Here is a 25,939-nt window from a genome sequence, read left to right as displayed (position 1 = left end):
TAAGCCGTTTGATCTAATCTATTTTCCATTATTGTTTCTGTATGGCCATTCTAGTGGGCTAAATATGCAAACCAAATAAGTGTTGGGTTGAGGGGGGTTGACTGAGTTAATAATTAATTACATACTTTATAATTACAATTTAAAAGAAATATTATATAGGATACAAACAAGCAAAACAATACCTTTACCAGGGTTTCAACGTTTTCTTTGCCTAAGATTATTATCCTTTATTTTTGTCACTATATCGTGTTAACAGATTTCCTGATACGCACAATTTGCCATCAGCAAATAATGTATAAAAACAAATAGCCATATCTTGTTGCTTCTGTTTTGTATGAACTGTTCCGAATTAGCGTTAGTTACAAATGGCTAAACAAAAATATTAATATATTTTGTTGTATAAGTCTACTCACGTTTAATGACAGTGGCACATTATCATGAAGAATAAACAATGTTTAAGAATCATATAGAGTTATATGGAATGAATGCTTTCTTCTGTTTTGCGGAACAGCTGAGTGAGCGTGACTATGACGTTTATTTTGTGCGACCAACTAAACGGTGTGTGAAAAGCGTGAGTACAGAACAAACTCGAAATAATCAATATGTTTTGTCATTGTTTTATTTTTTGATCTAAAAATATATATCATAGCCATTTCTCGCGTCGGTCGATGCTGGACATAAACCACCACAAACCGTCTGTTGACATAATTTACATACAGGCGATTGCAAATGTCTCCTAAAAAGTCATGTAACCGCCCGATCTATAGAACATCCGCATAGTGGATGTCAATCCCCCGTGAATGATCCATGTAGTCTATAGATCCACACAGGGACTCGGTGGGCTGCCTTTCCTGCGCCTGGCTGACAGATGCTAAGCTAGCACGGCTATACTGTACGTCTCATGTTCTCTGACAGTCTCCTCTTTCTACGTGTGTCAGGGGCAGGCTGGAACTGAGTTCATGTAAGTTTAATAAACATTGTTTTATAGTGTATATACGCATTATAGCACATTACAGCCTCTATGTATATACTGTCTTAACTTATCCTACATCGACATTTGAAAAATGAGCTGCCAGCCAGATCCTCTTATAGCTATACACATGTTATGGACCAGAGCTATACTGACTGTAGTAAGCTATAGCATTTCAAAGTGATTTGACTATGTGTAATATTCTGAATGGCTAATATAGCGAATTCAGTACCACATCCATCCATACACCATGTAGTTTCAATCCCTGATTCATGTACTGAAATCAGTTAAATGTACGAAGTAATAAACAGTTTATTCATTATGTCCTCTGGTTGAAGCAATTAGGTCATTAACAGTGAGCAAACCTGGAGCAAACATGTCAAAAGCCTATCAAAAGCTCCCTCCCCCCTTTTTTTTTTGCATATGTCAATATTATATATTAGTCAACATAATTAGCACAAATACTATATATAGCACTGAAATAAATGATGCTCAGGGGTGTCCACATTGGTGTAGCCTTGGATCAATCACAGTCCTGTATAGATGGAAGGCTAGGCTCATCGCATCATTTCTTAGATAGCCTTGATCAAGAGTCTCTCTCTTATGTATTTTATCGATGTTGACTTTTGAATATCTACGTAGATATAATTCTATGGGAGTCTTGAAGCTAGGTCTCAGCCTGTGTTTCAGAATTACAATCTGAAATAATATTAATTTATTACTATTATTATTATGCTGCTAATTGTAATAATTCTAAATATGCAGATTAATTGTGGATTTAAGAAAAGAAAAAATAAGTAATCTGCTGGTGTTACAGATTGTCACTGTTCGGCCACATTTCCACACGCTTCATCTATATCTATACATAGGAGAAAGTTGAACTTCTTTCTGATAGGCTGCAGTATGTACAGCATGTGTGCCTGACCTGGGCATAACTTGGGCACAGTCCGACCAAATGATCTAAAAAATGGTATGCATGTCCGAACTAGATGACCCGGGGGTCAGACTCAGTGCCTACCGAATGGGAACTTGAACAGACCTTGATCATTGATCAGACCTGTGTGTGTGTGTGTGTGTGTGTGTGTGTGTGTGTGTGTGTGTGTGTGTGTGTGTGTGTGTGTGTGTGTGTGTGTGTGTGTGTGTGTGTGTGTGTGTGTGTGTGTGTGTGTGTGTGTGTGTGTGACACTGTGTGTGTGTGTGTGTGTGTGTGTGGTCCGTGAGTCTGTGGAGAGCGCACCGAATCTCTGGGTGTATTGGCGGTCGTGTGTAGGCATCGGCGTCCCAGGTTTTGGCCAGCCACACGCATCGACTGCACGAATTGTGTTTGTGGCACTTTGCCAATATAACATATACGTGATTGCATATACAACGGAGTAAAGTATGTTTATGTCCATCATCAACATGACATCAGCAGTTTGTGACGACATCAGGGATCCCTGTAACTACAGTCGATCAGACTTATGGCAGTGCAGAGTGCACTGAGACTGAGAGTGCACAGTGCAGCACTGGGTAGTACTCTGAGAACGGGTACTATAACACTAAGATCATCATAGGGTATTGCATAACGTGTGGGGCAATCAGGGGAATACATTCCTAACTTGCATCCTTGCCGACCTGCATAATTCCCGAGTGCCCGTATAGGTACTGAACTTATATAGCGTTTTACATTTAGCATTTACATGGATTGTGCATTACATTCACCCATTAACATTTATACACCCATGGCGAAAGAAACCATGCAAGGCACCAACCTGCACATCGGGAGCAATTAGGCGTTCACTTCAGAGTCTTGCTCAAGGACAGTTTGACACTAACTAACTTCACTCCTGCCTCGGGTGATTCCCAAATAGGCTGGTGCCTGTCTAGTTATAATAAATAACAAAAAACTGGTTGTGATCACAAACAGTAAAAGAAAGCAAATGATGAGGCGTTGCTTTTCACAGCAAAAGAATACTGTAGCGGACCCCCGAGCCTAAGTAAGTAAAGTAGGTAGCCTTGCAGAGCCATGAGGCCCATAGGGCAGGAGCCTATCTCCTGTTTCTGTAGCGTGAGGCAGCTTGATGTACAAGTACACCCCCTGGACATGACGCTAGTATGTCGCAGGGACTTACCCCCAATCCAACCCTTGATGCCGATTGTCAAGCAGGGAGGCACTGGGTCCCATCTTTAGAGTCTTTGGTATGACCCGGCCGGGGATCGAACCCCGACCTCCCAGTCTCAGGTCGGACACTCTATTAACCACAAGGCCACTGAGCCTACAATACTATTATTCAGTAAATATTTCCGTGCTGTTGGCTTGTTGCATAAAAAAACTTGACAAAACAGATGTTTATATTCAAATCATATGTAATGTCATACAAGCCCCTCCCACTTTATCTGATTAAAGATAATGAAGCAAGGTCATTGGAAATGTTTGGAAAACCCAAACATATTAGCTACTGAAATATGTACCATTGCTCAGCCGCTTTAGCCTGGAAAACAGACAAATCTGCAGACTGCCATTGAAAAAAATGTTTACCCTCTGCAAATCTCAGTTGTGAATTGGATTCCACTCCTTCCGAAGTAATGAGGGACCAATCAGGGCCCAGTGTATGCAAATATGGGGCGGGTTTCTCACCAGAGACATTTATTTTTTATCCGGCGCAGGTCCTAAGACCACCATCATTGCTTTGACTGGTTGGCAGGTACTGTAGTGGAAGAAGTTTCCAATTTTCCTCTTCTATGGGGACTTAACCAGTCACAGCAGGCTGAAGGGGAAGCATTTTTGTACCCTGTTAGGTTTTGTTCACACACCACTGCCACCGCATTTGGAGAAAGTTAGCGATAAAATTGAAAAGAAACAGATTTAGTTGTACCACAGAATGCTGCAGTCTTCAAAGGCAATCATGCTTCTGTTATTCTGTCATGACTAAATCCCAAAACTGAGAGACAGGAGAAGGAAAACATACCCATAGAATGAGACAGCAAATTATTTTGAATTTGTACTGTTCTGGGCTGGCCAAATACAAAATTGAATCATATTTTCTGTTGGTAGTAAATAATAATGTATTCAATTGATATTATATTAAAATTATCTCGGCAGGCATGGGACATTTGTCAGTATTCTGTACTATTGTAAATGATGATGCATCTTCTAGTCTATGCAGTCCTTACTATTTTAGGGGACTGATCTATATGGGTTTAGCCAGCTGACTGCTGTCATGTAAGTTGAGTGCCAAATCTCCCCATGTCTGAATTCCTGATTCACTTCAATAGAGCACCAAAGTCTGACGTAATTTCACATCCTACCCGGTTAGCGTATTTTTTCCCCATTCTGAATTCCCATAGACCTTTTTTTCAATCGTGTCAAATAAGAACTGTGTTCCAAAAATAAGCAAATTTCACTCATGACTGCGAGAAAATGCTAATGTTACTACCGCCAAATTTGTTAAGGTTTCGCTGGACATTAAAAGTGAGTAAACATGTCAACAGCATTTTTGCATATGTAAGTGAGTACATATGAGTGACTGATTGTCGTAAACGATACAGAGACACCTCCCGACAATACCGTTGTTTATTTTTGGACCACAATGCTTATATGAGACGATTTTTAGGTGCCACCTAATGTTATTCTCCATAGAGAAATTACTTCCGCAAATCAGAGGATGAGCGAGTGACATCAGGACTTCGGTAGTCTACTGTCTGATAGCTTTGCCTGACTACTAAGTTTATACAGACATAGTGAGTAGAGACAAAACTACAATTGAGCCAAAGCACTGCATTCTGAAGTGCACATGAAGTTGAGGACATCTTGCTTTTTAATGCATGTTTGCTTTACTGAGCCACCTGATGCAGGAAGGAAGATTATTATATAATTTTATATGTAATAATGTTCACTGTATACATTGCAATCTTAATGAAGAGCAGTAGTTGCATCATGATTGAATATTGGCCGCCACTTTAAGTCAGTTGTGAGTCTTTTTCCATCGAGCAGGTCTTGACTCATTTGATCCACTTCCAGGTCATATATTGACAGATGCTTTAACAGTGTTAACACATCCAGCTTGTCTGTGTGTAATAGAAAGCAGAAATGACCTCCTCGAGCCTCTCTGCTGTGGGTCCTACCCCAGTCGATGCACTCATTCTCAGAGAGGTTATCCAAATGAGAGAGGCCTTTTTGTGGCTCTTGTTATTGCTCCACCACTGGTCCCGTTTAAATCAATTCAGCTCTTCGAAACGAAAAAAAGAAAAAAACAATGCTTTGATCCTCGATATTATCAACTCCAGCTCTTATTGTGTTTCTAATTTCCTCGTTCCCCAACATTTTGTTTTCATCCTGGTCCAGCTGTTGTTTTCCAGCGCCTCCCTGTACTATGTGTCAGAAGTTTTCCTCTCCGTGCTTCAGCCTTGTAAAAATCCCTCTTTCCTCTTTGTCAGAAGAAGTAATTTGCCAAGCTCAACATGTCCGAGGCACATTATAGCCAAACCCAAACTGGTGTCCAGCTGCATTGCAGTTGAGTGGCACGAGACCGTTTGATCCCCTTTGAACTTAAAGCTCTAAAACCCAAAATGCACACAAGGCTGATGCCAAGTAGGTTTACAGGCTAGACTACTTGTGCCTATAAAATACAGATAGACAACATATTTCATTGACTGTCAACTGGTCTGCCTCTTTTCACTGCATCGTTGGAGAATTTGGTACGACTGGCCTGACCTGGAACTTGTCAAGTTAATTTTGCAGTTTAATGATTCTCTGCGTCAACCTTTTGAAATTCCCAAACTCAAAACCGTGTGTGTGAGTCTGGGGTAAAGGAATTTGGGGACTTAGCCTATTTTTTTACAGCAATCAATATATTATCCTATGATTTGATCTCGGCATTTCTTGGGAAGGGATCCCCTACTTAGACACTTGACAACCAGCCACCTCAAGTGTGACAGCCAGCATCATGAATAGTCCTGCAGCATGAATGTACTGTAGGTTTGAATTGAAATAGCTTCTTATATTTCGAACATTATGTTGCACAGTTAACTTGGAAATGGATGACAGAATTGAATGAAAATTGTAATAAATCAGCTTCATCAGTCCCTGCATATGGCAGTGCTCAATGCTCATGTATGTCAGATCGATTGGTCAACCCACTAATGAGAAAAATGCGTGAGAAAGAATGGACTAAGAACTAACAGAGTTTCCGTCATTAGAGTAGGATAATCTATCAAAATTATCAGTATTATCATTTTAGGCACAGTCATGCAACCCTACTGTCAAGACATTTTTTAAGCAATCATTGTTTTGCAAGAGACAGATGTGAGTTCATAGGCTAACTCAACCTTCCCAAGCAGTTCAATGTGAACATACATGTGTATGTACTATATGTTAAAAAGTACGGTACAGATACAGAATGTTGATGTCTGTCTGTCTAATTGATCTGTCTGTCCTCCAGGTTTCTGGCTCGCTCCTTAGTCAAGATGTCAGGCCACAGTCCCCTGATGAGATTGGAGCAAAGGGCAGTCGAGGCGGACCAGATCATTGAGTACCTCAAACAACAGATCCAGCTACTCAAGGACAAAGCCAGTAAGAGATTGCATCAATCGCTGAAAATAGACAGCATAACCCAGCCGAATTCTTATTTAATTATTTTTTTCATCGCACCGCTGGTGTTACCAGCACATACAGAACACAGTTGTGAACCGCAATCAATTTATATTAAAATAAGCGTCAAAAGTCGAACTTGGCGCAGAGGGCATTTGGACCAGGAGGCGTCAAAGGGCGATATCAGCGGTAAATGAGTTAAGCAGCGTTTAGGTTATGGTGTCAATTAGGAATGAAGCTGTAGGCCAAATTTGCTGGCAGAAGACCAATTGTGTTGCGGTGGAGTGGGTGTCAAATGCCACAAATGGCTTTGGATATGGTTTTCTGCTCAGATATTTGGCTACATTAGATTCATAATTTTGAGACTGAATGACTCTTATTGATGGGAGACATTATCATGAGAATGAAAGTGCTAAAATAAGTCAATGAGACCATGAGCCCTATTAAGCAAGACGAAAAACCCATGCGGTAATACAGATTTCGCCCTCGCTCTGCGCCTTTTCGTATTATGGAAGCCGTGGTGAGCGCTCACTCATATGGAATACCACGTTCCTGCATAATTTAGCATTGGGGGAGTGTCCATATGTTAATTATTTTCGCTTTGCGCTAATTTGCTATTAAGCCCCTTGACCTAAAAACACTCAGCGCATACCGATTCCGCCTGGGTCTGACCACGTCTTAAAAGCAAAAAGCACTGTTTGATTTTACCCTTGAGCGGCTCTGGAGTGCTGCTGGAGTGTTGCCATGTCTGTTTATTATAAGCGGCTTCTTTTTCTGCAAAGTTGCTTGTAAATATTGGTAGTTGTGGTTGCTTTTCTTGTTTCTAAAGTGCTTATTTGGGCTTTTCTCCTAATGTTGTTTAAACCAGTGATCCTCACACAGCGACATTCCCATGTCAAGGACCCCCAGATGAATGCATTTGGCCAACTAAGCCAGTGACCCCCATGACAGATTTGTGTTTTTAAATGTTTCAATAACATTTTTCAAAAATATTCTTATTGTCACTTTTTTCAAAGATTACTTTTGAAAATAGCAGATCTACCAGCTCACAATGCATCACATTCATTCATTAAAACAATGAACTCTGACTGCAGGGGGATATATATTTATAATGATCATTATAACAATGTGCAAGAAAATATGTAAAAAGAAGGAAGAACTTTATTCATTATTTATTTGTGGACAATCAAAAGATGCTGGAAATTTTAATGTGGTGTCATTAAAATGAATCTTGATATGGCAGACTCACTATCTAGAAAAAGAAAACATGGCACTTCATTTAAAATAGGTTGCAGACCCCTGTTATATGCGATTCTTTAGGGAGTATGTTTATAGACCTATTTACTTGTTTCTATGAGACATGGCAACAGCAGGAGACGAGCTTTCTCGCTCAAACGTTCAAACGTTGAGATTGTAAAGGGTCATATATCGCTCATTTCTCAACCTTTAAAAAAAATTAAAACATCTCCATAATCACTGGGAAGTTAGCTTTCATATGCTGTATCACACCCGACTCAATTCTTCTTCAATAATATGCTACGAGCGAAGACCATAACATTGGGGCCGCAGCAATACGCATGGCGCACGTATGGCATTTCAACTCATTCCTTCGTCGTGACTCGAATGAAATAAAATAAAATAAACGTTATTTTACTGGTGTTTCTCAATAGAAACAAATAAAGAGCGTGTGTGCAACAGTCAGTGCATATACGTGCATGCACTATAGGCTATATTTCCTCCTTGTCGGGATGCAACCCACTCTCCGAGCTGAGCTCTTCACAGCCCGTTTGTCTTTCATATTATTCTTATAATATTTGATATTATAAACACTCATGGTTCTCTCATTTCTCAACCGTTTTTTAAAATGTAAAAATCCCCATATTCCTTAGGAATCTTGCTTTCATTCGCTGTATGGTACATGGTTCTATTTTTATCGAATTAAACAATATCAAACGAACTTGTATGTTCGGGGGTTAGACGATTCTGGGAACATTACGCATGGATTGCCAATTTGCCAGCCAATGCTGCGTATCTACTCGCAGTTCCATTCCGATCTGAAAGGTATAGGTAGGTGCCATTTCAAAGTCTTAGTTATTCATTTATGAATCAAATCAACTAGAATAAAGATTTTTACAGCTGTTTTTCATGCTTAGAACAGAAACAAATTAAGTGATGATGTGCGTATATCTCCCTCCCTTAGCATATGGCTGCGCCGCTGTAATGACTTTCCAATGAAAACTGCAAGTTACTTAACAAAATAGAGACATAGGCCTACAAGCTATGCACATCATGGCTGTGACAGCTTGTGGATCTGTTCTTTGGAGGCATAAAGGTGACAGCATGCAGTGCAATATGAATAATTAACCCAAATGTGACAAAGTCATGTCATGTCTATGGTGCCAGTCTGCAGAAATGTAATACCACTTGCCGAAAAGGGCGCATCATCAGCTGGTGTCGTAAAGAGAATAGTACGGACATGTTCATTGGGTAAGCCTCAAAACTCCCTGAAACACTCCCATGACTAATTCAAGGCCGTTTTGCTCACACCACGGGGTGTCGAAAGCGCTTCTTACCTGGCCCATAATTGTAATATGATATTGCACCCGCCCCCACGTCTTAAAAACTGTAAAATTATATGTAATTAGATTCCACTTGCTTAATAGGGCCCCATGTCTCCATGGTACAAGGCCTACCGTATTTCATGCTTATCAAATCGTTGCCCAGAATGTATTTGTGTTCATTGGAAATTACCGTGCCTTCTAAGAGACGGAGTAAGGTCTAACCATGCCAGACAAATGTGCCCCACATCAGAATAAATCTGCAAGAATGCTTTTTGGCCAATTACACGTATATAAACTATATCAGATTTGAATGTATCTGTGGTATCCTTAAAAGATCATATCCCTGTTTTAGGATGCTAATTGTCCTCCGTATGTGCTGGTACTGTGTGTCATTTATGATTTCACTAATGTGAAATGACCCTGACAGGATTGTTTTTGCCTCTAGATGTCCAGGCCACTGTCAGAGAAGAGAAGAAGCTGATGGTGGAAAATGTCAAACTGAAGAAAGATATTGAGGAACTGAAATACCAGCTGCTTGAGAAAGAGAAAAGCAGAGGAGGTATAGTTATAGTATGTTTTGCCTGGTTTTCCACTAAGGGCATGGTCCCCCCCACCCCACACACACTGACAGAAACGTCAGCTTCCCATTCTCTTCCATTTTATGAGAGAAAAGGTGTGGATTGTGGAACTTCCCGTTGCAGACATTGGCAGGGTTGATGCATATGGCTATGATACAATGATGCAATCACAACTCTCAGTACTGCTAGTGCAGTGAGTGCACAAACCGGGAAGTGGGAACAATTACAAACTAACAAAACAGGTCAACGTGACGTGACTGGTCAAGTACCTGCAGTGATTATTAGCTGCTGCCAACTAGTGGTAAGTGAACGTACATGATGAGACTGAATAATTGACAAGGCTGATTGGAAGGCTGCGATGCAATGCAATATTACTACTACTAATACTACTACAAATTACAAAAACAAATAATCAGGAGGCCCCTGGAGGCTCGAGGCCCGTTTCAATTGAAACGATTGAAACATATATAACATATACTGTGGCTATCAAGGCATCTGAAGTTTGGAGTTCAACATTGGTGGACTTTCACTGGGTGTCAACCAATAGGAAATAAGCACCGTGGTCGACCCCACTTGGGAGGCATTTTGGAAGTTGATTTCTTTCAGTGAACAAATCGTAAGTAAGTTAAACAAATTTCAGAAAACCGGTATTTCCCACAACCTGCAAGACATCATGGAAAATTGACGTGTCCTCTGCATGCATTGGCTACAACGTTCTGACACAGCTGGATTCAAACTTCGTATGGAGATTAAATGCCTTTTTGCCTCGACAAAGATCTTGAAGATGTTGGCATATAGGTCCAGTGTGTCCGACCAGGGAGTATTTGATTTCAGTCACAGCTCGTTATTATATTGTTTGCTTTGCAAAATCTAGGATAATATCTTTACTTTATGTGTTCTCGCCTCAGCCTATTGCAACCAGACATCTCATATAAGCAACCATAAAGCTCCCAACAATGCCCATTAAAGTGATGGACAGCATGTCTTCCGACTCGACCGTTGGCGATATTGTGCCTCTGCCATGCATTAACATACAAGGGCAACACTGCTCTGATCATTAACACGCATGTAATGCTTTCCAGGCAGGAGTTGTATAAAGAAAAATAAAAAAATCAAGGGATTAAAAGAAATAAGCAATTTAGGCCTTTCCCAAAGCGCTCCTCTCAATATGTTAGTTTTGGCGGGCTCTAGGAATGTGCTCGAATACAGCTGGGCTTATGTTTCCACGTATCCAATTGTAATGTTTATTTTTGCCTTTCACTTCAATGCCTTTAAGGTGCCATAAAAAGCTTAATCAAAAGCACAGATAAGTGTGGAGCTATTTGAAGGATATTTCTGTGACTTTAACCGATTTGTAATTGAGATTAAAATGGCAAACTAATGAATACAAGATCATCAGGGCCTTGGGTAACGATGGCATGGAAAACATTGCATGGAGGAGACTTTCAAAATCATTCGCACACGTCAGTCGTCTCATACCAACAGCATTTTAAAGGTCAGTGCCTTAGACTGTGTTTTAAAGGTAAACCTTAAAAGTCCATAACCTCAGGCCCTACCATAGAATTAAGGTAATCAAGACCATTATGGCTGGCAGTGGTACGCCTGCAAACCGATGTTTGTCAGACACAGCCGCTAGGTTTTGTAGGAATACAAACATCAGGCGCCTGAAATGATGGGTTTTTGGATTTATTTTCCCCTTCTTTTCAAAATTGATTGAGAACATTGTTCCCCACTTCATGGCTCCATTTCCTTGTTTCCATCTCAGCTTGGACACTGTGTCATTTTCCCATCAAAACTTTGCAGCAGGAGACTGGTCCTCCCATTGGGAGTATAAATAAAGCTCCCTCTGTATCATTTCACTGAATTATGCAGCAGAAACCAACACTATGAAGGAGGGAATGAGAGAATTATGAAGTAGCATTATGTCTTTTGTTCACCATGTAAATTATCTCTTCCAGTGCAGCATTGCTAGGCAAACTTTCACTCCTTCAGTTTCACACAGTGCATCTAGGAAACCACCTGGTTCCACAAGACATCAGTTAGTCAGCAGAGAAATAATAATAATAATAATAATATCCCGAGAAGGCATTTTTCTTTCCTGGTATTGTTGGAACAAAAATGATGCAATAGCTCTAAGGCGCACTCCTGATTACCCGCGACAGCAGAAGTACACATAATTGCAGTGAGGATCATCCTTGTGGTTTTCAAACAATGGTTACCAATCCATGTGCTCTCACTGAAATGTTTTCCTCAAAGTAGTAGGAGAAAACGAATAGGAGAAAACAACAAGGTTTACAACAAGAGCTGACACGGCAATGAATAAAGCACTCGCATTGCTTATAATTAACGTTGTAGTTGGAATGTGTCTTTGACCAGTCCGGTTGTAACTCACTATTCTGTAATAGTCAACAAACTGTTCAGTCAGTATGTGTATGTGAAATGTGTGTGTGAAGGTTAAAGGGAAACGTCACCCTTTTTGCAAAAAAATATATGTTAATGACGTTTAGAAGATTTAGAACACTTTCCTGGGGGTCTTTATGCGTGTAATATGTGGTTTTAGAGCCCAGTGAGCCCAGTGTCTCTGATGTCATCGACACTGGGCTCACTTCCTTCCTGGGCTACAATTCCCAGAATGCTTTGGTGCACTGCTCCTCCTTGTGGATAGGGTTAGGGCTGTCTTACTTTGAGACAACATGTAGTCCCGGAAGTAAGTAAGCCCAGTGTCGATGATATCAGAGACACTCACTGCTAAAATCTAAAATATCTAAAACCACATATTACACACATAAAGACCCCCAGGAAAGTGTTCTAAATCTTCTAAACGTCATAAACATATATTTTTGCAAAAACAGTGAAGTGTCCCTTTAATGGTGTGATGGTATTTGGTTCCTGTATACTACTTGTATTTATATTAAACTAGGCCGGTGCCCGGCTGTAGAGCACCGAGTCAGTAATGATGGAAGTTGGAGATCAATGCCCCACCTGGCTATGCAATACCCGTTGTACCCGTGTCAGAGTACCCGTTCCACCCATCTGTCTGTGTCCCTTTTATGCCCATATATGGATATTTCTGTATCTGTCTCTCTGTGTCCCTTTATTCCTACAGTATATATGGAGTTCTGTGTCAGGCATCCCCAAATATTGAGTACTGTGTTGTGATGTCAGAACAGGCCAGCTCCATATATGGACACTGGGCAGGGGCCCTGTCCAGAGCCCAGGCAGAGGCATTTTGTGGCGGTTCTAGACAACCGTGTGTCCGACCGACTAGACACCGGGCACTGCACTCCCTGTGGGGGTGTGGAACGCGCGTGTCGAATTTGAAGTCGGTGGGGTGAACGGTTCTCCAGTTACGTGCATTACAGACGTACACACAGACAGACATATACAGAGATGTGGTGCATTTATAGATACAGTAGATGTAGAGGGACATGGATAGTATATACTGTATAGATAGTATCTAAATCTATCTTTGCCAAAATAATGACAGCTATCCCCTTTGTCCTTCTTGCAGTGAGAGACGTGGCTATGCCCTCAGCAGAGGCCAGTGTTGTGTGTGTGTCTAAGACCACCAGTCCTCCTGAACCCATGGCTACCTCTGCCCCCTTGGCTGCTGCACCAACAGGCCCCCCTCAGGCTAAAGACGAGGGCAAGAAGAAGAAGCCAGCAGAGAAAAAAGGTAATGGCAAAATGTGATTAATTTACCATGGAATCTTGTGTTTTTCGTTAGTCAAAATCAAGATACATGGGGAAAGCCCCCATATATTGTGCCCAGATCTCGTGACATCACTATGACATCAGCAGGGATGATAGTAAATCAGGGATCATGTATAAAATCTTTTAAAAAATAGAGAATTGGAGATGATTAGTTTAGGCATAACCACACAGCCATGCCTGTATCCTTCATTTTGTACATGTCAGCAGAGGTGAAATAGAGAGATAATAAAAGAGCCACTCGTGGCTCACTGTAGAATGAGTTAGGTGACCAAATATATTTGGTCTTTCCCTTTGGAACCTGAGATTTAGTTAAAGGTCCAGATTTTCCATCAATGTTTGGCCTGGATGCAGTTCCTTGTGCTTTAAAGGCCAGCTGAGATTCATCTAACAGGTCCCTCCATCTGACTCCTAATACCTGCCGATAATGGATGAAGCACAGGAGAGCTCTGCACTGTAGTAGTTCCAAGTTTACACTTTGGCTCTGGGTGGAAGCACGAAACCGCTTTTTCTAACCACTTGATTTGTTATGATATGTTAATGGGTATTTTGATTGGTTTTTAAGATTGTGGACTGGTAATGGTTTTAGGAATCTTGCGTGTTTCTATTGTGTTGATTTAATTGCTGTTTAAATTTGTTTTTATTAAACTGGCTTAAAAGCTAGGGATTTCATTATGAAAAGCAACAAAGCCAAACGACTTGGTTTTAAATATGTAATAGCCTAATTAGCTGTCAGAGCACAGCTATTGGGGATAACGTTGCTTTGTGTTTATGGGAGTATAACTCAAGCAGTCTATAATGGAAAAGGTTTGTGACATGGACAACCCCATCAAGAATAGCCTGGCTTCACCGCCCCTATTGCATATGCATATGCCCCGAGGTGGTAGCCCAGCGCAGTGGTATATTAGTATCGCAACGTGAGGCTACGTCAAAAAGCTGTTAATGAACACAAGGCACTAATGTTGCCGTGTTTTCACCAAATTACTCATCACCTGTCAGTCTACAGACCGACAGATGTCATTTGATTAGTCAGGCACTCCAATGGTATGAATGTCTTCAAACCCAAACCTATTCTAACCCAATTGAAAGGTACTTTTGCACCAAACGGTATGCATCTCCCATGTCTTTGGCTTGCTTAAGCACTCGCCTCCAAGCCAAAAAACATTTGGGTATTTGTGTTTGATCCAGGTCCCTTAGATCTCTAGGGAGTTGTGGAAAAAATAAAACTCGGTATTATTGTTTTAATACCTACAGTGATCGCGGTACAAGACATGCCATTGCAGGGTTTGCTGCAGGTACTGTAGGCTTTGTTTAAAACTTCATTGAGGTACTGTAATTAGATGACACGCATCTGTCCAGCAGAGATTCCATATACTCAGTACTTTAAAATTGATCCTCAACAAGTCCTCTAATGAAGATACCAAATTAACTAATTTTGTACACTCTACATCCGCAATTGACACCAACGTTGGTGTCTATAGAGCGTCACAGTCCCGCCCCCCTACCAGGGCCCAGGAAATGATTCTCCGTTCATTTTCCTCAAAGACATTTCAAAAAGTATTTATTTAGAGACCTTTTAAGCCTCGTACAAAGTCAACTCGAGTTGTGAGAAATAAAAAAAACAAACACAATTGTTCGGGCCGAACAAATAATTAGAAAGAAGAAGAAAACGGCAGGTTTTTCTTCTTTGTAATTATTTGTTTGGTCCAAAATATTGTGTTTATTGTCATGATTTGTCACAACTCGAGTTGGCTTTGTACGACGCTTAAAATGTATGGGAAAAATGCATTGGGAATTATTTCCTGGGCCTGGTGTAGTCATGAAAGGGGGCGGGACTGCGACGCTCTATAGAGCAGACGCACAATGGTTGTAGTTGAACCACACAACTGTCATAGTAAGACTGTCCGTTTGTCCCATTTTTTTTGTTAATGTGTGCACAAACTTGTCCACCAGAGGGTGCTGAAAACACCAAAACAAACTTGGACTGAAGTACACTACCACACACCCGAAATTGAAGGTGATGAGCTATGCAGGTCAACTTTGCACACCTTTAGGTTTTCTTGTTTAAACAAGAACCAGGTTGGAAATTAGTTGAAGGCTGTCAGAGCCTTCATCCTGTTCCACCCTATGTTCTCTCCCTCTCAACAAGGGACCACTCTCTAAAATATGACAAAATAGACATTTCCATTTTGTATATTATATTATATTTATTTATGTTTACTGTTGGCTATATCTAACGCGCGTGCGTGTGTAATTCACCTCGTACTGCCAGGATTTCCTCACGTTCAATCCTTATATAGCCAAACCTGCGACCGTATGTTACAAATGTTAGTACTGTGTTATTGTTGCATCCACTTCCGTTATTGTCGCATGATCACGACCATCACAGTGTCTGCTATGTGCCGTGGAATAAACCTTGTTTTGACCAGAAATGCCATCTGGGACAAAGAATTATGCAATTGAAAGAAACGGATAGAATGGGTGCGCTCGGCGATCAAGATGGTGCGCTCCAGATCATCAGCTAGCAACCTAATGCTAAGACTCGATCGATCAAAAGCACTATAAAAGACCAGTTAGTGTTAATCTATAATAATTAATTAATAATTAATTCCATTTTTATAGCGCTTTTCGAAGTGCTCAAAGCACTTTACAATGGTTCATTCATTCATACATTGGGAGGTGAAGCGGCGAACAGTCGACGCCAGCGTCATCTCTTCTCACATTCACACACCAATGGTGGCAAGCTCACACCGACCATCTCATTGGAGGCAATGTAGGGTTCAGTGTCTTGCCCAAGGACACTTCGACATGTGGACAGGAGGAGCCGGGATTCGAACCACCGACCCAGGGATCATTGGACGACCTGCTCTACCTCCTGAACCACAGCCGCCCAATTAATTAAAGATGGGCCAGATTAATAAAAATTATGTGGATTCACGCCAAAGGCAGGGAATGGGTTAACACTTGCGCATCGCAGAGGACCAGAGGGAGTATGGTACCCTGGTTGTTCAGGACTGTCAATCCGACTGACAGAGGCATACAGTATATGAAGTCGATAAGTCAATATATGGGCATAAAAGACAGACGGATAGAACGGGTACTCTGACAATGGGTAAAACGGTTATCACATAACTGGGCGGGGCATGCATTCCCAACTTGTATCATTCCCGACTTTGCCTTGTTCCCGAGTAGACCGGGCACCGGCCTAGTATATTTAATGTATTTAATATGAAGCTGACAGTGAAAACAACTACCATCAAGCCTTGATGGTAGTTGTTTTCAAGGTCACTGTGAGTAAGGCCTATACTAATGTTGATCCTGTCGGGATCAACATTTAGATTAACACATTTCTCATGTGTGAATGTGTGTAGCCACATGATACATGCGGGTATATACAGTAGCACAGATAGAAGATCGACTCGGGTGAGTCGGGTCAACTTAATTTAGGTAAATAATAATAAATATCAGTTAAATTGAATCTGAAATGACCTTTGTTTTCTGCCAGGAGGTGAGCAACAGGAGAAGAAACAGGCAGCTCCTCAAGAGGATGCCAAGGTGGATGTGTCACGCCTGGACTTGCGCGTTGGACGCATCATCGAGGCCCAGAAACACCCAGACGCCGACTCGCTCTACGTGGAGCAAGTGGACGTGGGAGAGGCTACCCCCAGAACGGTTGTCAGTGGACTGGTGAAACACATACCTCTGGACCAGGTACAATTACAAACACAACTCTTTTTATGATCATCAGGGCTGAACAGTGGTTTTTGGAAATGCTGGATTAGCATTACTGCTGAGGTTTGAGTGGTTTGTTTCTTTTGGTCGTACCAGAAGTAGTGGTAGTCCGATATACTGTAGATGCAATTGTGGGTTCAACTACTGTACTGTTGGACTAAGTGTATTCTGGACCAGCCAGTCACCAGGGGAACAGAGGAGTGTATTCTGGACCAGCCAGTCACCAGGGGAACAGAGGAGTGTATTCTGGACCAGCCAGTCACCAGGGGAACAGAGGAGTGTATTCTGGACCAGCCAGTCACCAGGGGAACAGAGGAGTGTATTCTGGACCAGCCAGTCACCAGGGGAACAGAGGAGTGTATTCTGGACCAGCCAGTCACCAGGGGAACAGAGGAGTGTATTCTGGACCAGCCAGTCACCAGGGGAACACAGGAGTGTATTCTGGACCAGCCAGTCACCAGGGGAACAGAGGAGTGTATTCTGGACCAGCCAGTCACCAGGGGAACAGAGGAGTGTATTCTGGACCAGCCAGTCACCAGGGGAACAGAGGAGTGTATTCTGGACCAGCCAGTCACCAGGGGAACAGAGGAGTGTAGCGGGTCAAATGCTCACTGTAGACTATAATCAACCTCGGCTCTCGACTTGTTCCACCACAGACTACACTTCAGAGCTGTTTTTACAAGATGTGTACCTTTGTAGCTCACTGGACTTATTAGTGTGAAATCACTTGGTGTTTTGTTTTGGTGTGTTGCTTGTAACAACACACGTAATTCTGGCTGATGGATTTGGTTTGATTTGGCTGAGTGATTTATTCCTATACAGTACAAGATATGTTATTTATGAACCCCCCCCCCCTCCATGCAAACCAATTTGTACATAGAATTGTTCACCTCTAAAAACAGCATCGGTTCCTTTCATGGTCAGTAATCCTGGATTTGACTCTGAGTTTACTTTAACATTCCTGGGAAACTTTTTTCATTATAACTTTATGTAGACGAATATATACAGTATGCTGTAAATGAAAGCATATGGTTGCTCGAGTCATGTATACCCAAACAATGTATAACTGCCAAAATAAACTAGAATATCAAAGACAAATTAATTGGAAGTGGCAGTCTTCCTCTTCCTTCCTTTTTTTCTTTTTTTTTCAAAGACAGATATCAGACATTATGCTATTAAATTGGTAGATTGTTTGGATTTCATGTGAGTGTAATTAATTTGTCTCCTACTGCAGTTTGCAAGGCCAAGTATTCTCATTAGCAGGCTCTTCATAAAGCTTCTGTTATTTGGCTCTGCTGGTCCATTCAACAGAGAGAGACAATAAAAACAATTAATTTGACTTTCTTGTTTAAAATGCTTTGCGGTTTTAGTGGTTTGTCTGTCCTGTTTAACACATTATGTGCACTACATGCAGTAATTCCTAGGACGTCTGTGGACGTCTTGGGCACAAAATGTGTTAATGTCACAGGTTCAGTCCCTACAAATTCTGTAAACATCATTCTCCATTCTGTAAACATGCTTTAAATGTAAACTTCCAAATGATATTTCATGATACCTTTCAGAAATACTGTATAAACTAACAGGGCTGCACAGTTGAAGCTCTGAACACATGTGCTGCAATTTATCGTTTATAAAACATCTACAGCCCTACCACTAAGATAAAAGAGTGTGTAACAATGGGAACATCTGACCTGTAAATCGATGACAAGACATTTAAACCATCCACTGGCTAGCCTTAACTGCCAAGTGCCAACGGAGGAAAAATGAAAACTACCATCATAACCACGTCAAAGAAGCTCAGTCATCACATACAACATAAATGTATGCAGATTGATGTAAAATCCAAAAATGATTTTCCAAAAAATGGATGCTTCTCAAAGAAAGGTATGATTAGATTTTCTGAGCATATCATGCCAAATTGTACATTCCTGTTAGATGGAAATGGCCTCTAGACTTGGCTTTGTTTGTGTAAACCAGAGAGGTTCAGAGGCTTAGCAAGCCAGTGTTTTCCTGTTTACTCCCCGTACGTTTATGAAATGAGGCACACAAAACCATGTGTCGTCGGAACATTTCAAACAACAAGACTGACATGTTAACATTGCGTGGATGGGGTTAGGAGAACGTAAGTACAGTAGTCCAGGTCACACCAGCTGACGGTAATTTCACATTGTTTTGTTAAAAGGTTTATAATTGCCCTTATTCCAGTGTATTGATAATACCGATTAACAATTTGATGTGAACCTCCCTAAATTTGTATAATGTACAGTATAATGGTAAAACGGCACAATGCAATCACAAAATGTAATTTACAGCGTAAATAGTTATATTTTTATACTACTTGTACTGCAATTATAATACTATACAGTATATAAGACTCTTCATGTTGAGTCTATTCCAAAGTAACGTCAACTCCATGCCCGTCGCAGCCCGTGGGTTACAATCAAATGCTGTGACTAAGTTGTGCACTAGTACGTCAAAGGTAAATGCCACCAAGGTAGATGTCACTGCTTTCTGTATAAGAAAAGTGGCTCTGCCAAAGCAAAGATGACGATTTGCTGCTTGTCATAATGTAAACACTACAGGATTCTATTTCATTAGTGTTAACTCTGTTTCTCCTTCCCCCTTCAGATGCAGAACCGTATGGCAGTGTTGATGTGCAACTTGAAGCCGGCCAAGATGAGAGGCGTGGTGTCCCAAGCCATGGTCATGTGTGCCAGCTCCCCTGACAAAGTGGAGATCTTGGACCCCCCCAGTGGAGCGGTGCCTGGGGATAGGGTCACGTTCCAGGGCTTCCCAGGTACTCTCATCTTTCTCTTAATAGTAGCACATCATTGTGTCCTTATGGTTTTCTCTGTCAAAATGACTCTTACCTAGTGACTAGATGTATTAAGTGGTTAGCGCCTTGCTCAAAGACATCATGGCAGAACACAGGTACGTAAATAAAACTCCTACTACGACTATGTACTGTTATCAAGCTTATTACGATAATAAAGTATTCAATCAATCAAAAAACAAAGGGAGGAAAACATACTGTGCCTCAATGATGAGGGAAATTAAATGGCACCATTGAATTGCCGTCTTGCCAAAAAACACATTAGAAGTCTGCTTTCATCCCTTTGAAATCACCAGTCCCAAAGCTTTCCCAGGACCCCACTCAGTACTCCGATTAGAGACCTCCCTGGCTCTATTTAGTGAACAGCTAAATGATCTGTGACTGTTAATTGACAACCTAATCAGCACTTCACTAGCAGGGAGTGCAACCTGCCCTTTTCTCACGGTCTACACAGGGAAATCCAGTGTTAATATAATCTGAAAGTGTAAAAAACAAATACAAATAAGTCAAATTTCAGAGTTAAAATTAACTGACTCCTGAGAGACTTGGGGTAAACAGATCGACTAATTGTCTCATTTTGTGCACATTTGAGAGAAACCAGATGTACACTGGCCATTGTAAATCAAGAATTAAGAATCAACTTGCTAAGCAGAAGAGATGCCTTGGTGACATGCATACTGTACTGTAGGTGCATGGATATCATATCACCACCACCACCGTAAAGTCACAACAAGATCACCTATAATGAATGAATGAGAATCAATCATTTCCACTCAAATATCTTTATCTTTTCTATATTTTAAATCCTTTTCATTTACCTCCCCACTTTAATCATAATGCCAATTCCCTGCATGTTTTATAGTCCCTGTCACTGCCCACCCCTACATTTGGTATTTAGCACAGTGTGGAGAACCACGTCTCCTCCGATACACATGGTGTTGACAGCTGCTTCTTTTCACCTGACAGTGAGGACTTTCACTGGGTAACGCATGTAGAGGAACACCCTAAACCTCCCAATTCTGCTCTCTGCTGAACAAGTCCCCCCCCACCCACGAATATTGTGTTCATTGGAGCGCCCGGCCATGCCGGAGGCACCACAGAGTAGTCAAACCACAGCCTCCACAGTGGTGGGCAGGAACTTGCAACTAACAGACGCCTTTCTGTCATATATCTTCACGTCATTTGATCTAATGAATGCGTAGCCTGAAAACTGTTAAAAGAAAAAAACATCACTAATTTGTACAGGGGGAAACCCGTTGTCAATGCTATTGATTTACTCATCCCAAAACCCATAAAACCATGTCCGGGTTTGGAAGAGCCAATACATTTTGATGGAAGTGGCTGCACAGAGAGAAGAAGTGGACATAATTATGAGAGTCATGTATTCATTTAAAGAGAGCAATAACTTGAACAGGGAGTTCCCCTGAGAAGAAGAAGAAGAGAAGTCATATGATGAGGGAGGGTCTGTGGTGCGAGCACCCAGGGCTCTGCTGCGTCAGCCTGGGCTTTCATCTACGCCGTGCTCCCTGTCTCATCCCCATACGAAAGCTGTTTGCTTTATGAGGGATCCCCACGGCCAAAACCATTGTTTTACAACTGTTGCCTCAACTGAGAGCCACACTCGAGTGAGACTTTCTGGAAAACACGAGGACAGAGAGCAGAGGTTCTGGAAGTCTAAAGAGAACTTAATGGATTATAGGAGGCAGGGTGCCAAGCTGAACTGTGGTCATTCAAAAGGCTGGTGGTGATGGCGAGTGCTTCCCCCAAAAAATGTTTACAGCGTTACAGCGAGGGATGAAACAGATTTCTGTCTCTCTCTCTCTCTCTCTCTCTCTCTCTCCCTATCTCATTTCTTTTTCATAGTTGCTCTACTTATTTCATTATCTCTCTTTACCTGCCTCTGTCATATGAACAGAGGCACTTTCTGCCTCTCTCCCTCTTCACATCTCCCTTTCTCTCAATAAAAAATATATATTTTTTTATTATTATTCTGGGCCTCCCACAGTGTACCATCCTATTGTATCTATTCAGGTGAAACCAGTGCCCTGCTGATGTGTAGATGCATTCATAAAGAAGTAATACTCAGTGTGGTAATGCTGAACAATTAATCAAAATAATCGAATGCATGTCAAAGTATCCCTAAGCAATACACTTGACCCCTAACTGCTCCTGATGAGTATAGGTTGGTACCTTGCATGGTTTACTCTGCTGTCAGTGTGTGAATGGGTGAATGTACTGTAATGCAAAAGTTCTTATTTTTTATTTACTCACACACTGCCAGCTGACTAGCCCCAGTATGGCCTCTTAAACTCTCCCGTCAAAACGTTTTGCATGCTTTTGATCAAAAGTAATTGATGCCACCCTGCACTCGTAACTTGGGAGGAAGCACAGCCCTACTAAATGAAACACATTTGTATTTTTTCGCACCGTTTCCCAAAATTGCTGTCGGACGACGGACAGAAGGAAAAATAGAACACGCAACAGAAGCAGGCCAACTCCAAGTTATGAATTTGCCCAAATGCCAAACAACATCAAAACAAAGCCATCGTGAAATTACGAGGACCTCCCTTTAACCATATTTGGTGGATGGCATGTTTTGAATTTAATAATAATAATGAATTGCATTTTTATAGCGCTTTTCCAAATGCTCAAAGCGCTTTACAATGGTTGGTTCATTCATACATTGGGAGGTGAAGTGGCGAACAGTCGACTCCAGTGTCCTCACTTCTCAGTTCACCCACCAACCTAACTAAGTCATTGGAGGCAATGTAGGGTTCAGTGTCTTGCCCATGGACACTTTGACGTTAGAAATGTTTTCTTTGTGTTTCAAATAAATAAAAAGAAAATAAATAAAAGCCTAACCTTTTAGAGAAAAGCTTAATTTTATTTTAAGTTGTGCTTAGAAATGGTGCTTTCATAATAATGAAATATAACGGACACAACCTGAGTATAATAATACAATAATAAGTAACAATTGAGAGCAGAGACAATTCTAATTGATCAAATGTCCTTTTGTCCTCTTCATCCAGGTGAACCAGACAAGGAGCTGAACCCCAAGAAGAAGGTGTGGGAGCAGGTGCAGCCAGACCTGCGTACAGATGCACAGTGTGTTGCCACCTACAAAGGTGCTGCCTTTGAGGTCGCTGGCAAAGGAGTGTGCAAAGCACAAACCATGAGCAACAGTGGAATCAAATGAAGCAACACAGAGCTGCCTGAGTGCCATCTTGTTATCAATCTTCCTCAATTGTTCTGGCTGAGGAAGAAAATGATGTCTAGAAGAGAATGATGTCTAAATGCTGTGAAAGTGATAATTAAAGGAGTTTGAAAGTTTTCCATGGCCTCTAAAATGTATTATTATACATTAAATGCTGTACACTGTAATACTCCACATACAGTATTTGTCCAGATTAAGGAAAGGTAATGTGTGTGTGTGTGTGTGTGTGTGTGTGTGTGTGTGTGTGTGTGTGTGTGTGTGTGTGTGTGTGTGTGTGTGTGTGTGTGTGTGTGTGTGTGTGTGTGTGTGTGTGTGTGTGTGTGTGTGTGTGTGTGTGTGTGTGTGTGTGTGTGTGTGTGTGTGTGTGTGTGTGTGTGTGTGTGTGTGTGTGTGTGTGTGTGTGTGTGTGTGTGTGTGTGTGTGTGTGTGCCTGATGGGATTATAGAGATGAGATTTCTTGACCACAAAGGTATACATTTTCTGTGAGACGCTCCATGACATAAAAACATGCTGAATACTCAAGTTGTTTATGGTTAAACCTCTCTGCGTTGTCCTGTCATCCTGTGACGCATTATCTTGATTGTGCTTTGATATTTGAGGTTTCGTTGGGACTCCAAACGACATCTTGGTCCCTGAGTGAGCATCATTTGGCCTCACTTCAGCTCGTCTTGCTTGGCCGTTTTAATGAGCAGGAGATGAAACGCGGATACTACAAAGCCCCGAGCGAACGGATTGAGTTCTCAAACACTCATCCGATGTTTTCAAATGGCACTGAGCCGCCAGTACACCAGACTCGGTCATTATCTCAGTCTGTGAAGCCAATGTCATTTGCGTTGTTTTATCTTTCTCTTGGAAAAAAAAGTACATCCATCCCCCACACTTTTGCACCAGGGAAAATAGACCCTTTTTACCCAAATCAGATTGATTTATGCTGTCTCTGCATGTTGTAGCGTCAACAGTAATTAAGGCCATGTACGTTGCAGAACATTTGTCAGAGGTTAAAGCAGAGCAGTGACAGAAATGGGGAAGATTTCCCTCTACAGTGCTTCATGCTGCAACTTTCTGATTTGTATTGTGTTGTTAATCAACTAATTTGGTAGTTGCAATAAAGCACTCATGCCCTTGTGCTAGAATGTCCTGCATGACATTGAGCGCACTTTTTTGCAGGTTTATTTAACAGATAAAATATGTTATTTTTTATGCCTGCCAGACAATTAGAATACCAAACAATACAAAACATATTGTCCACGGGCAGAGCATGGCTGTTTCCCCCCACATTTACCAGTCCTGAAGACTATTTTCACTGAGTGGTGACAAAGAACTATTACTGTTTGAGACATGGGGGCTGCAGACTATACATTCCAATTTGAAATGTCAGCTGCATGTAATGGAATGACATTTCAGAGTTTACAGTCTGCTTAGACTTTGTGTTGACTTGATAATGGCTGTAATATTTAACCTTTTATTTACCCAGGATAAATGACTGCAAAGATGCTCTTACAGCAAACCTTGACTCACACCCATGCAATTATACTCATTTAAACAGGCGCTGCCTAGCGCAACCACAGTCTACTGTTGGCCACTGAGCACCTCCACTGGCATAATTGGGGGTAATGCCTGACATACGGTTAAGTGCTGTGTTGCTCACCGAAAATGGCAGATCTACAAGATCACAAGGCACCATGGCCTGTAGATCGGCTGTTTTTGTGTGTGACAACAGTGCAACTAACACTAAGTATAAATCGCCAATAAAATGAGTGGTGCTTAGAATATGGTGGATGTAGAGCAAAGGGAGAGTTTTTCCACATTCCCTTTGCAGAGATTTTCTGGCTCATGTAGTTCAGTCACAACTCACAACATCTCATACCATGATCAAAGTCTAAACAGGAAGCTCAGTCACAAGTCCCCACAGAAGGCTGTGCAATTGTGGAGTAAATGAATACAACTTTCTTCTGGAATACAACACTTTCCTGAGCCACTGGGGTGGCAGTAGATAAAGGGGCTATAAGGGGCTATATAAATTTACCATTTTGCATAAGAAAACTGACTTGTGAAGTTGTGACGTGACTTTGGTTTGGAGGATTTGATGTCTGAGAAATTAGAAATTAGTTACTTTACTTAAATAAGTATAGCCAGAGTGATAATATCTAATGATAATAAAGTAAAGTAAACAAAAAAATGAAAAAATATATGTATACTTAATGCATTAGCTTCTACCTTGTTGAGTGCAAGTGAATTGGTTTGGTAAGTTGGCAAGCGCCTGGCATGGCCATACTAATATCACTGTGTAAATATTACACCTGATTGATGCCCCACAACTTCGGGGGCAGCAAATTAATCACAACCGAGCAGGGCCATATAATCTGTCCAAGTTTTAGTTTTTTCACTGGCAGATATGTCTGGTTTCAAGGGTAGTAAACGCCCAGTTATGTACTTGATATGCAGTGTTCTAACATGTCAGTGCAACAATAGCAGCACGAGTCAGTGGAAAGAAGTAGGACAACACAATGTGAAATTACAAACCACTTTTGTCACAAGCAGTTATCCAGTTGGAGTTTTGTTTTGTCTGATAGAGCATTGTGTACTGAGAGAATATCAGAAGCAGGTGAAAGTGTTGTATGGTTTTGTAGGTTGTAAGATACAAAGTCCCTGTGTGAAGTGAGTGGTGCAACTCCGTGTGGGGGTCGCCGGAAGTTCCAGACCCACAGGAACGCATCCAGGGTGCCGGCCCGGTTCCGGCGAGCATCCAAAATGGTCAAGAAATGACAGAG

The 25,939-nt window shown here is 41.4% G+C and overlaps 2 protein-coding genes across 4 annotated transcripts in view; one reads left to right on the top strand and one right to left on the bottom strand.

The window, feature by feature from the left end:
* tbck (TBC1 domain containing kinase) overlaps nucleotides 1–552 on the bottom strand; it is an 81,900-nt gene extending 81,348 nt beyond the window's left edge. Inside the window, exon 1 of one of the 2 annotated variants that reach the window (XM_079499993.1) lies at nucleotides 414–552. The gene's annotated coding sequence lies outside the window, so the exon portion shown is untranslated. Of the gene's footprint in view, nucleotides 1–409 lie in introns of both variants that reach the window. The other variant, XM_079499994.1, reaches the window with a different exon arrangement.
* aimp1a (aminoacyl tRNA synthetase complex interacting multifunctional protein 1a) lies at nucleotides 526–23,287 on the top strand. Of its 2 annotated transcripts, none has more exons than XM_079499996.1 (7): nucleotides 526–571; nucleotides 6,391–6,521; nucleotides 9,546–9,659; nucleotides 13,190–13,354; nucleotides 16,895–17,100; nucleotides 19,750–19,918; nucleotides 22,984–23,287. In XM_079499996.1, exons 2-7 carry the CDS (start codon nucleotides 6,416–6,418, stop codon nucleotides 23,148–23,150), a joined length of 927 nt encoding a protein of 308 aa, XP_079356122.1. In that variant the 5' UTR covers nucleotides 526–571; nucleotides 6,391–6,415; the 3' UTR covers nucleotides 23,151–23,287. The 2 variants fall into 2 exon arrangements, with proteins under 2 accessions (XP_079356122.1, XP_079356121.1); XM_079499995.1 differs by lacking the exon at nucleotides 526–571 and adding an exon at nucleotides 801–961.
* Nucleotides 23,288–25,939: the final 2,652 nt, after the last annotated feature.

Source organism: Electrona antarctica (assembly GCF_951216825.1).
Source record: "Electrona antarctica genome assembly, chromosome: 4".
Lineage (NCBI taxonomy): Eukaryota > Metazoa > Chordata > Actinopteri > Myctophiformes > Myctophidae > Electrona > Electrona antarctica.
Note: the sequence above shows the minus strand (reverse complement) of the source record. Positions and strands in the feature narration are given on the sequence as shown.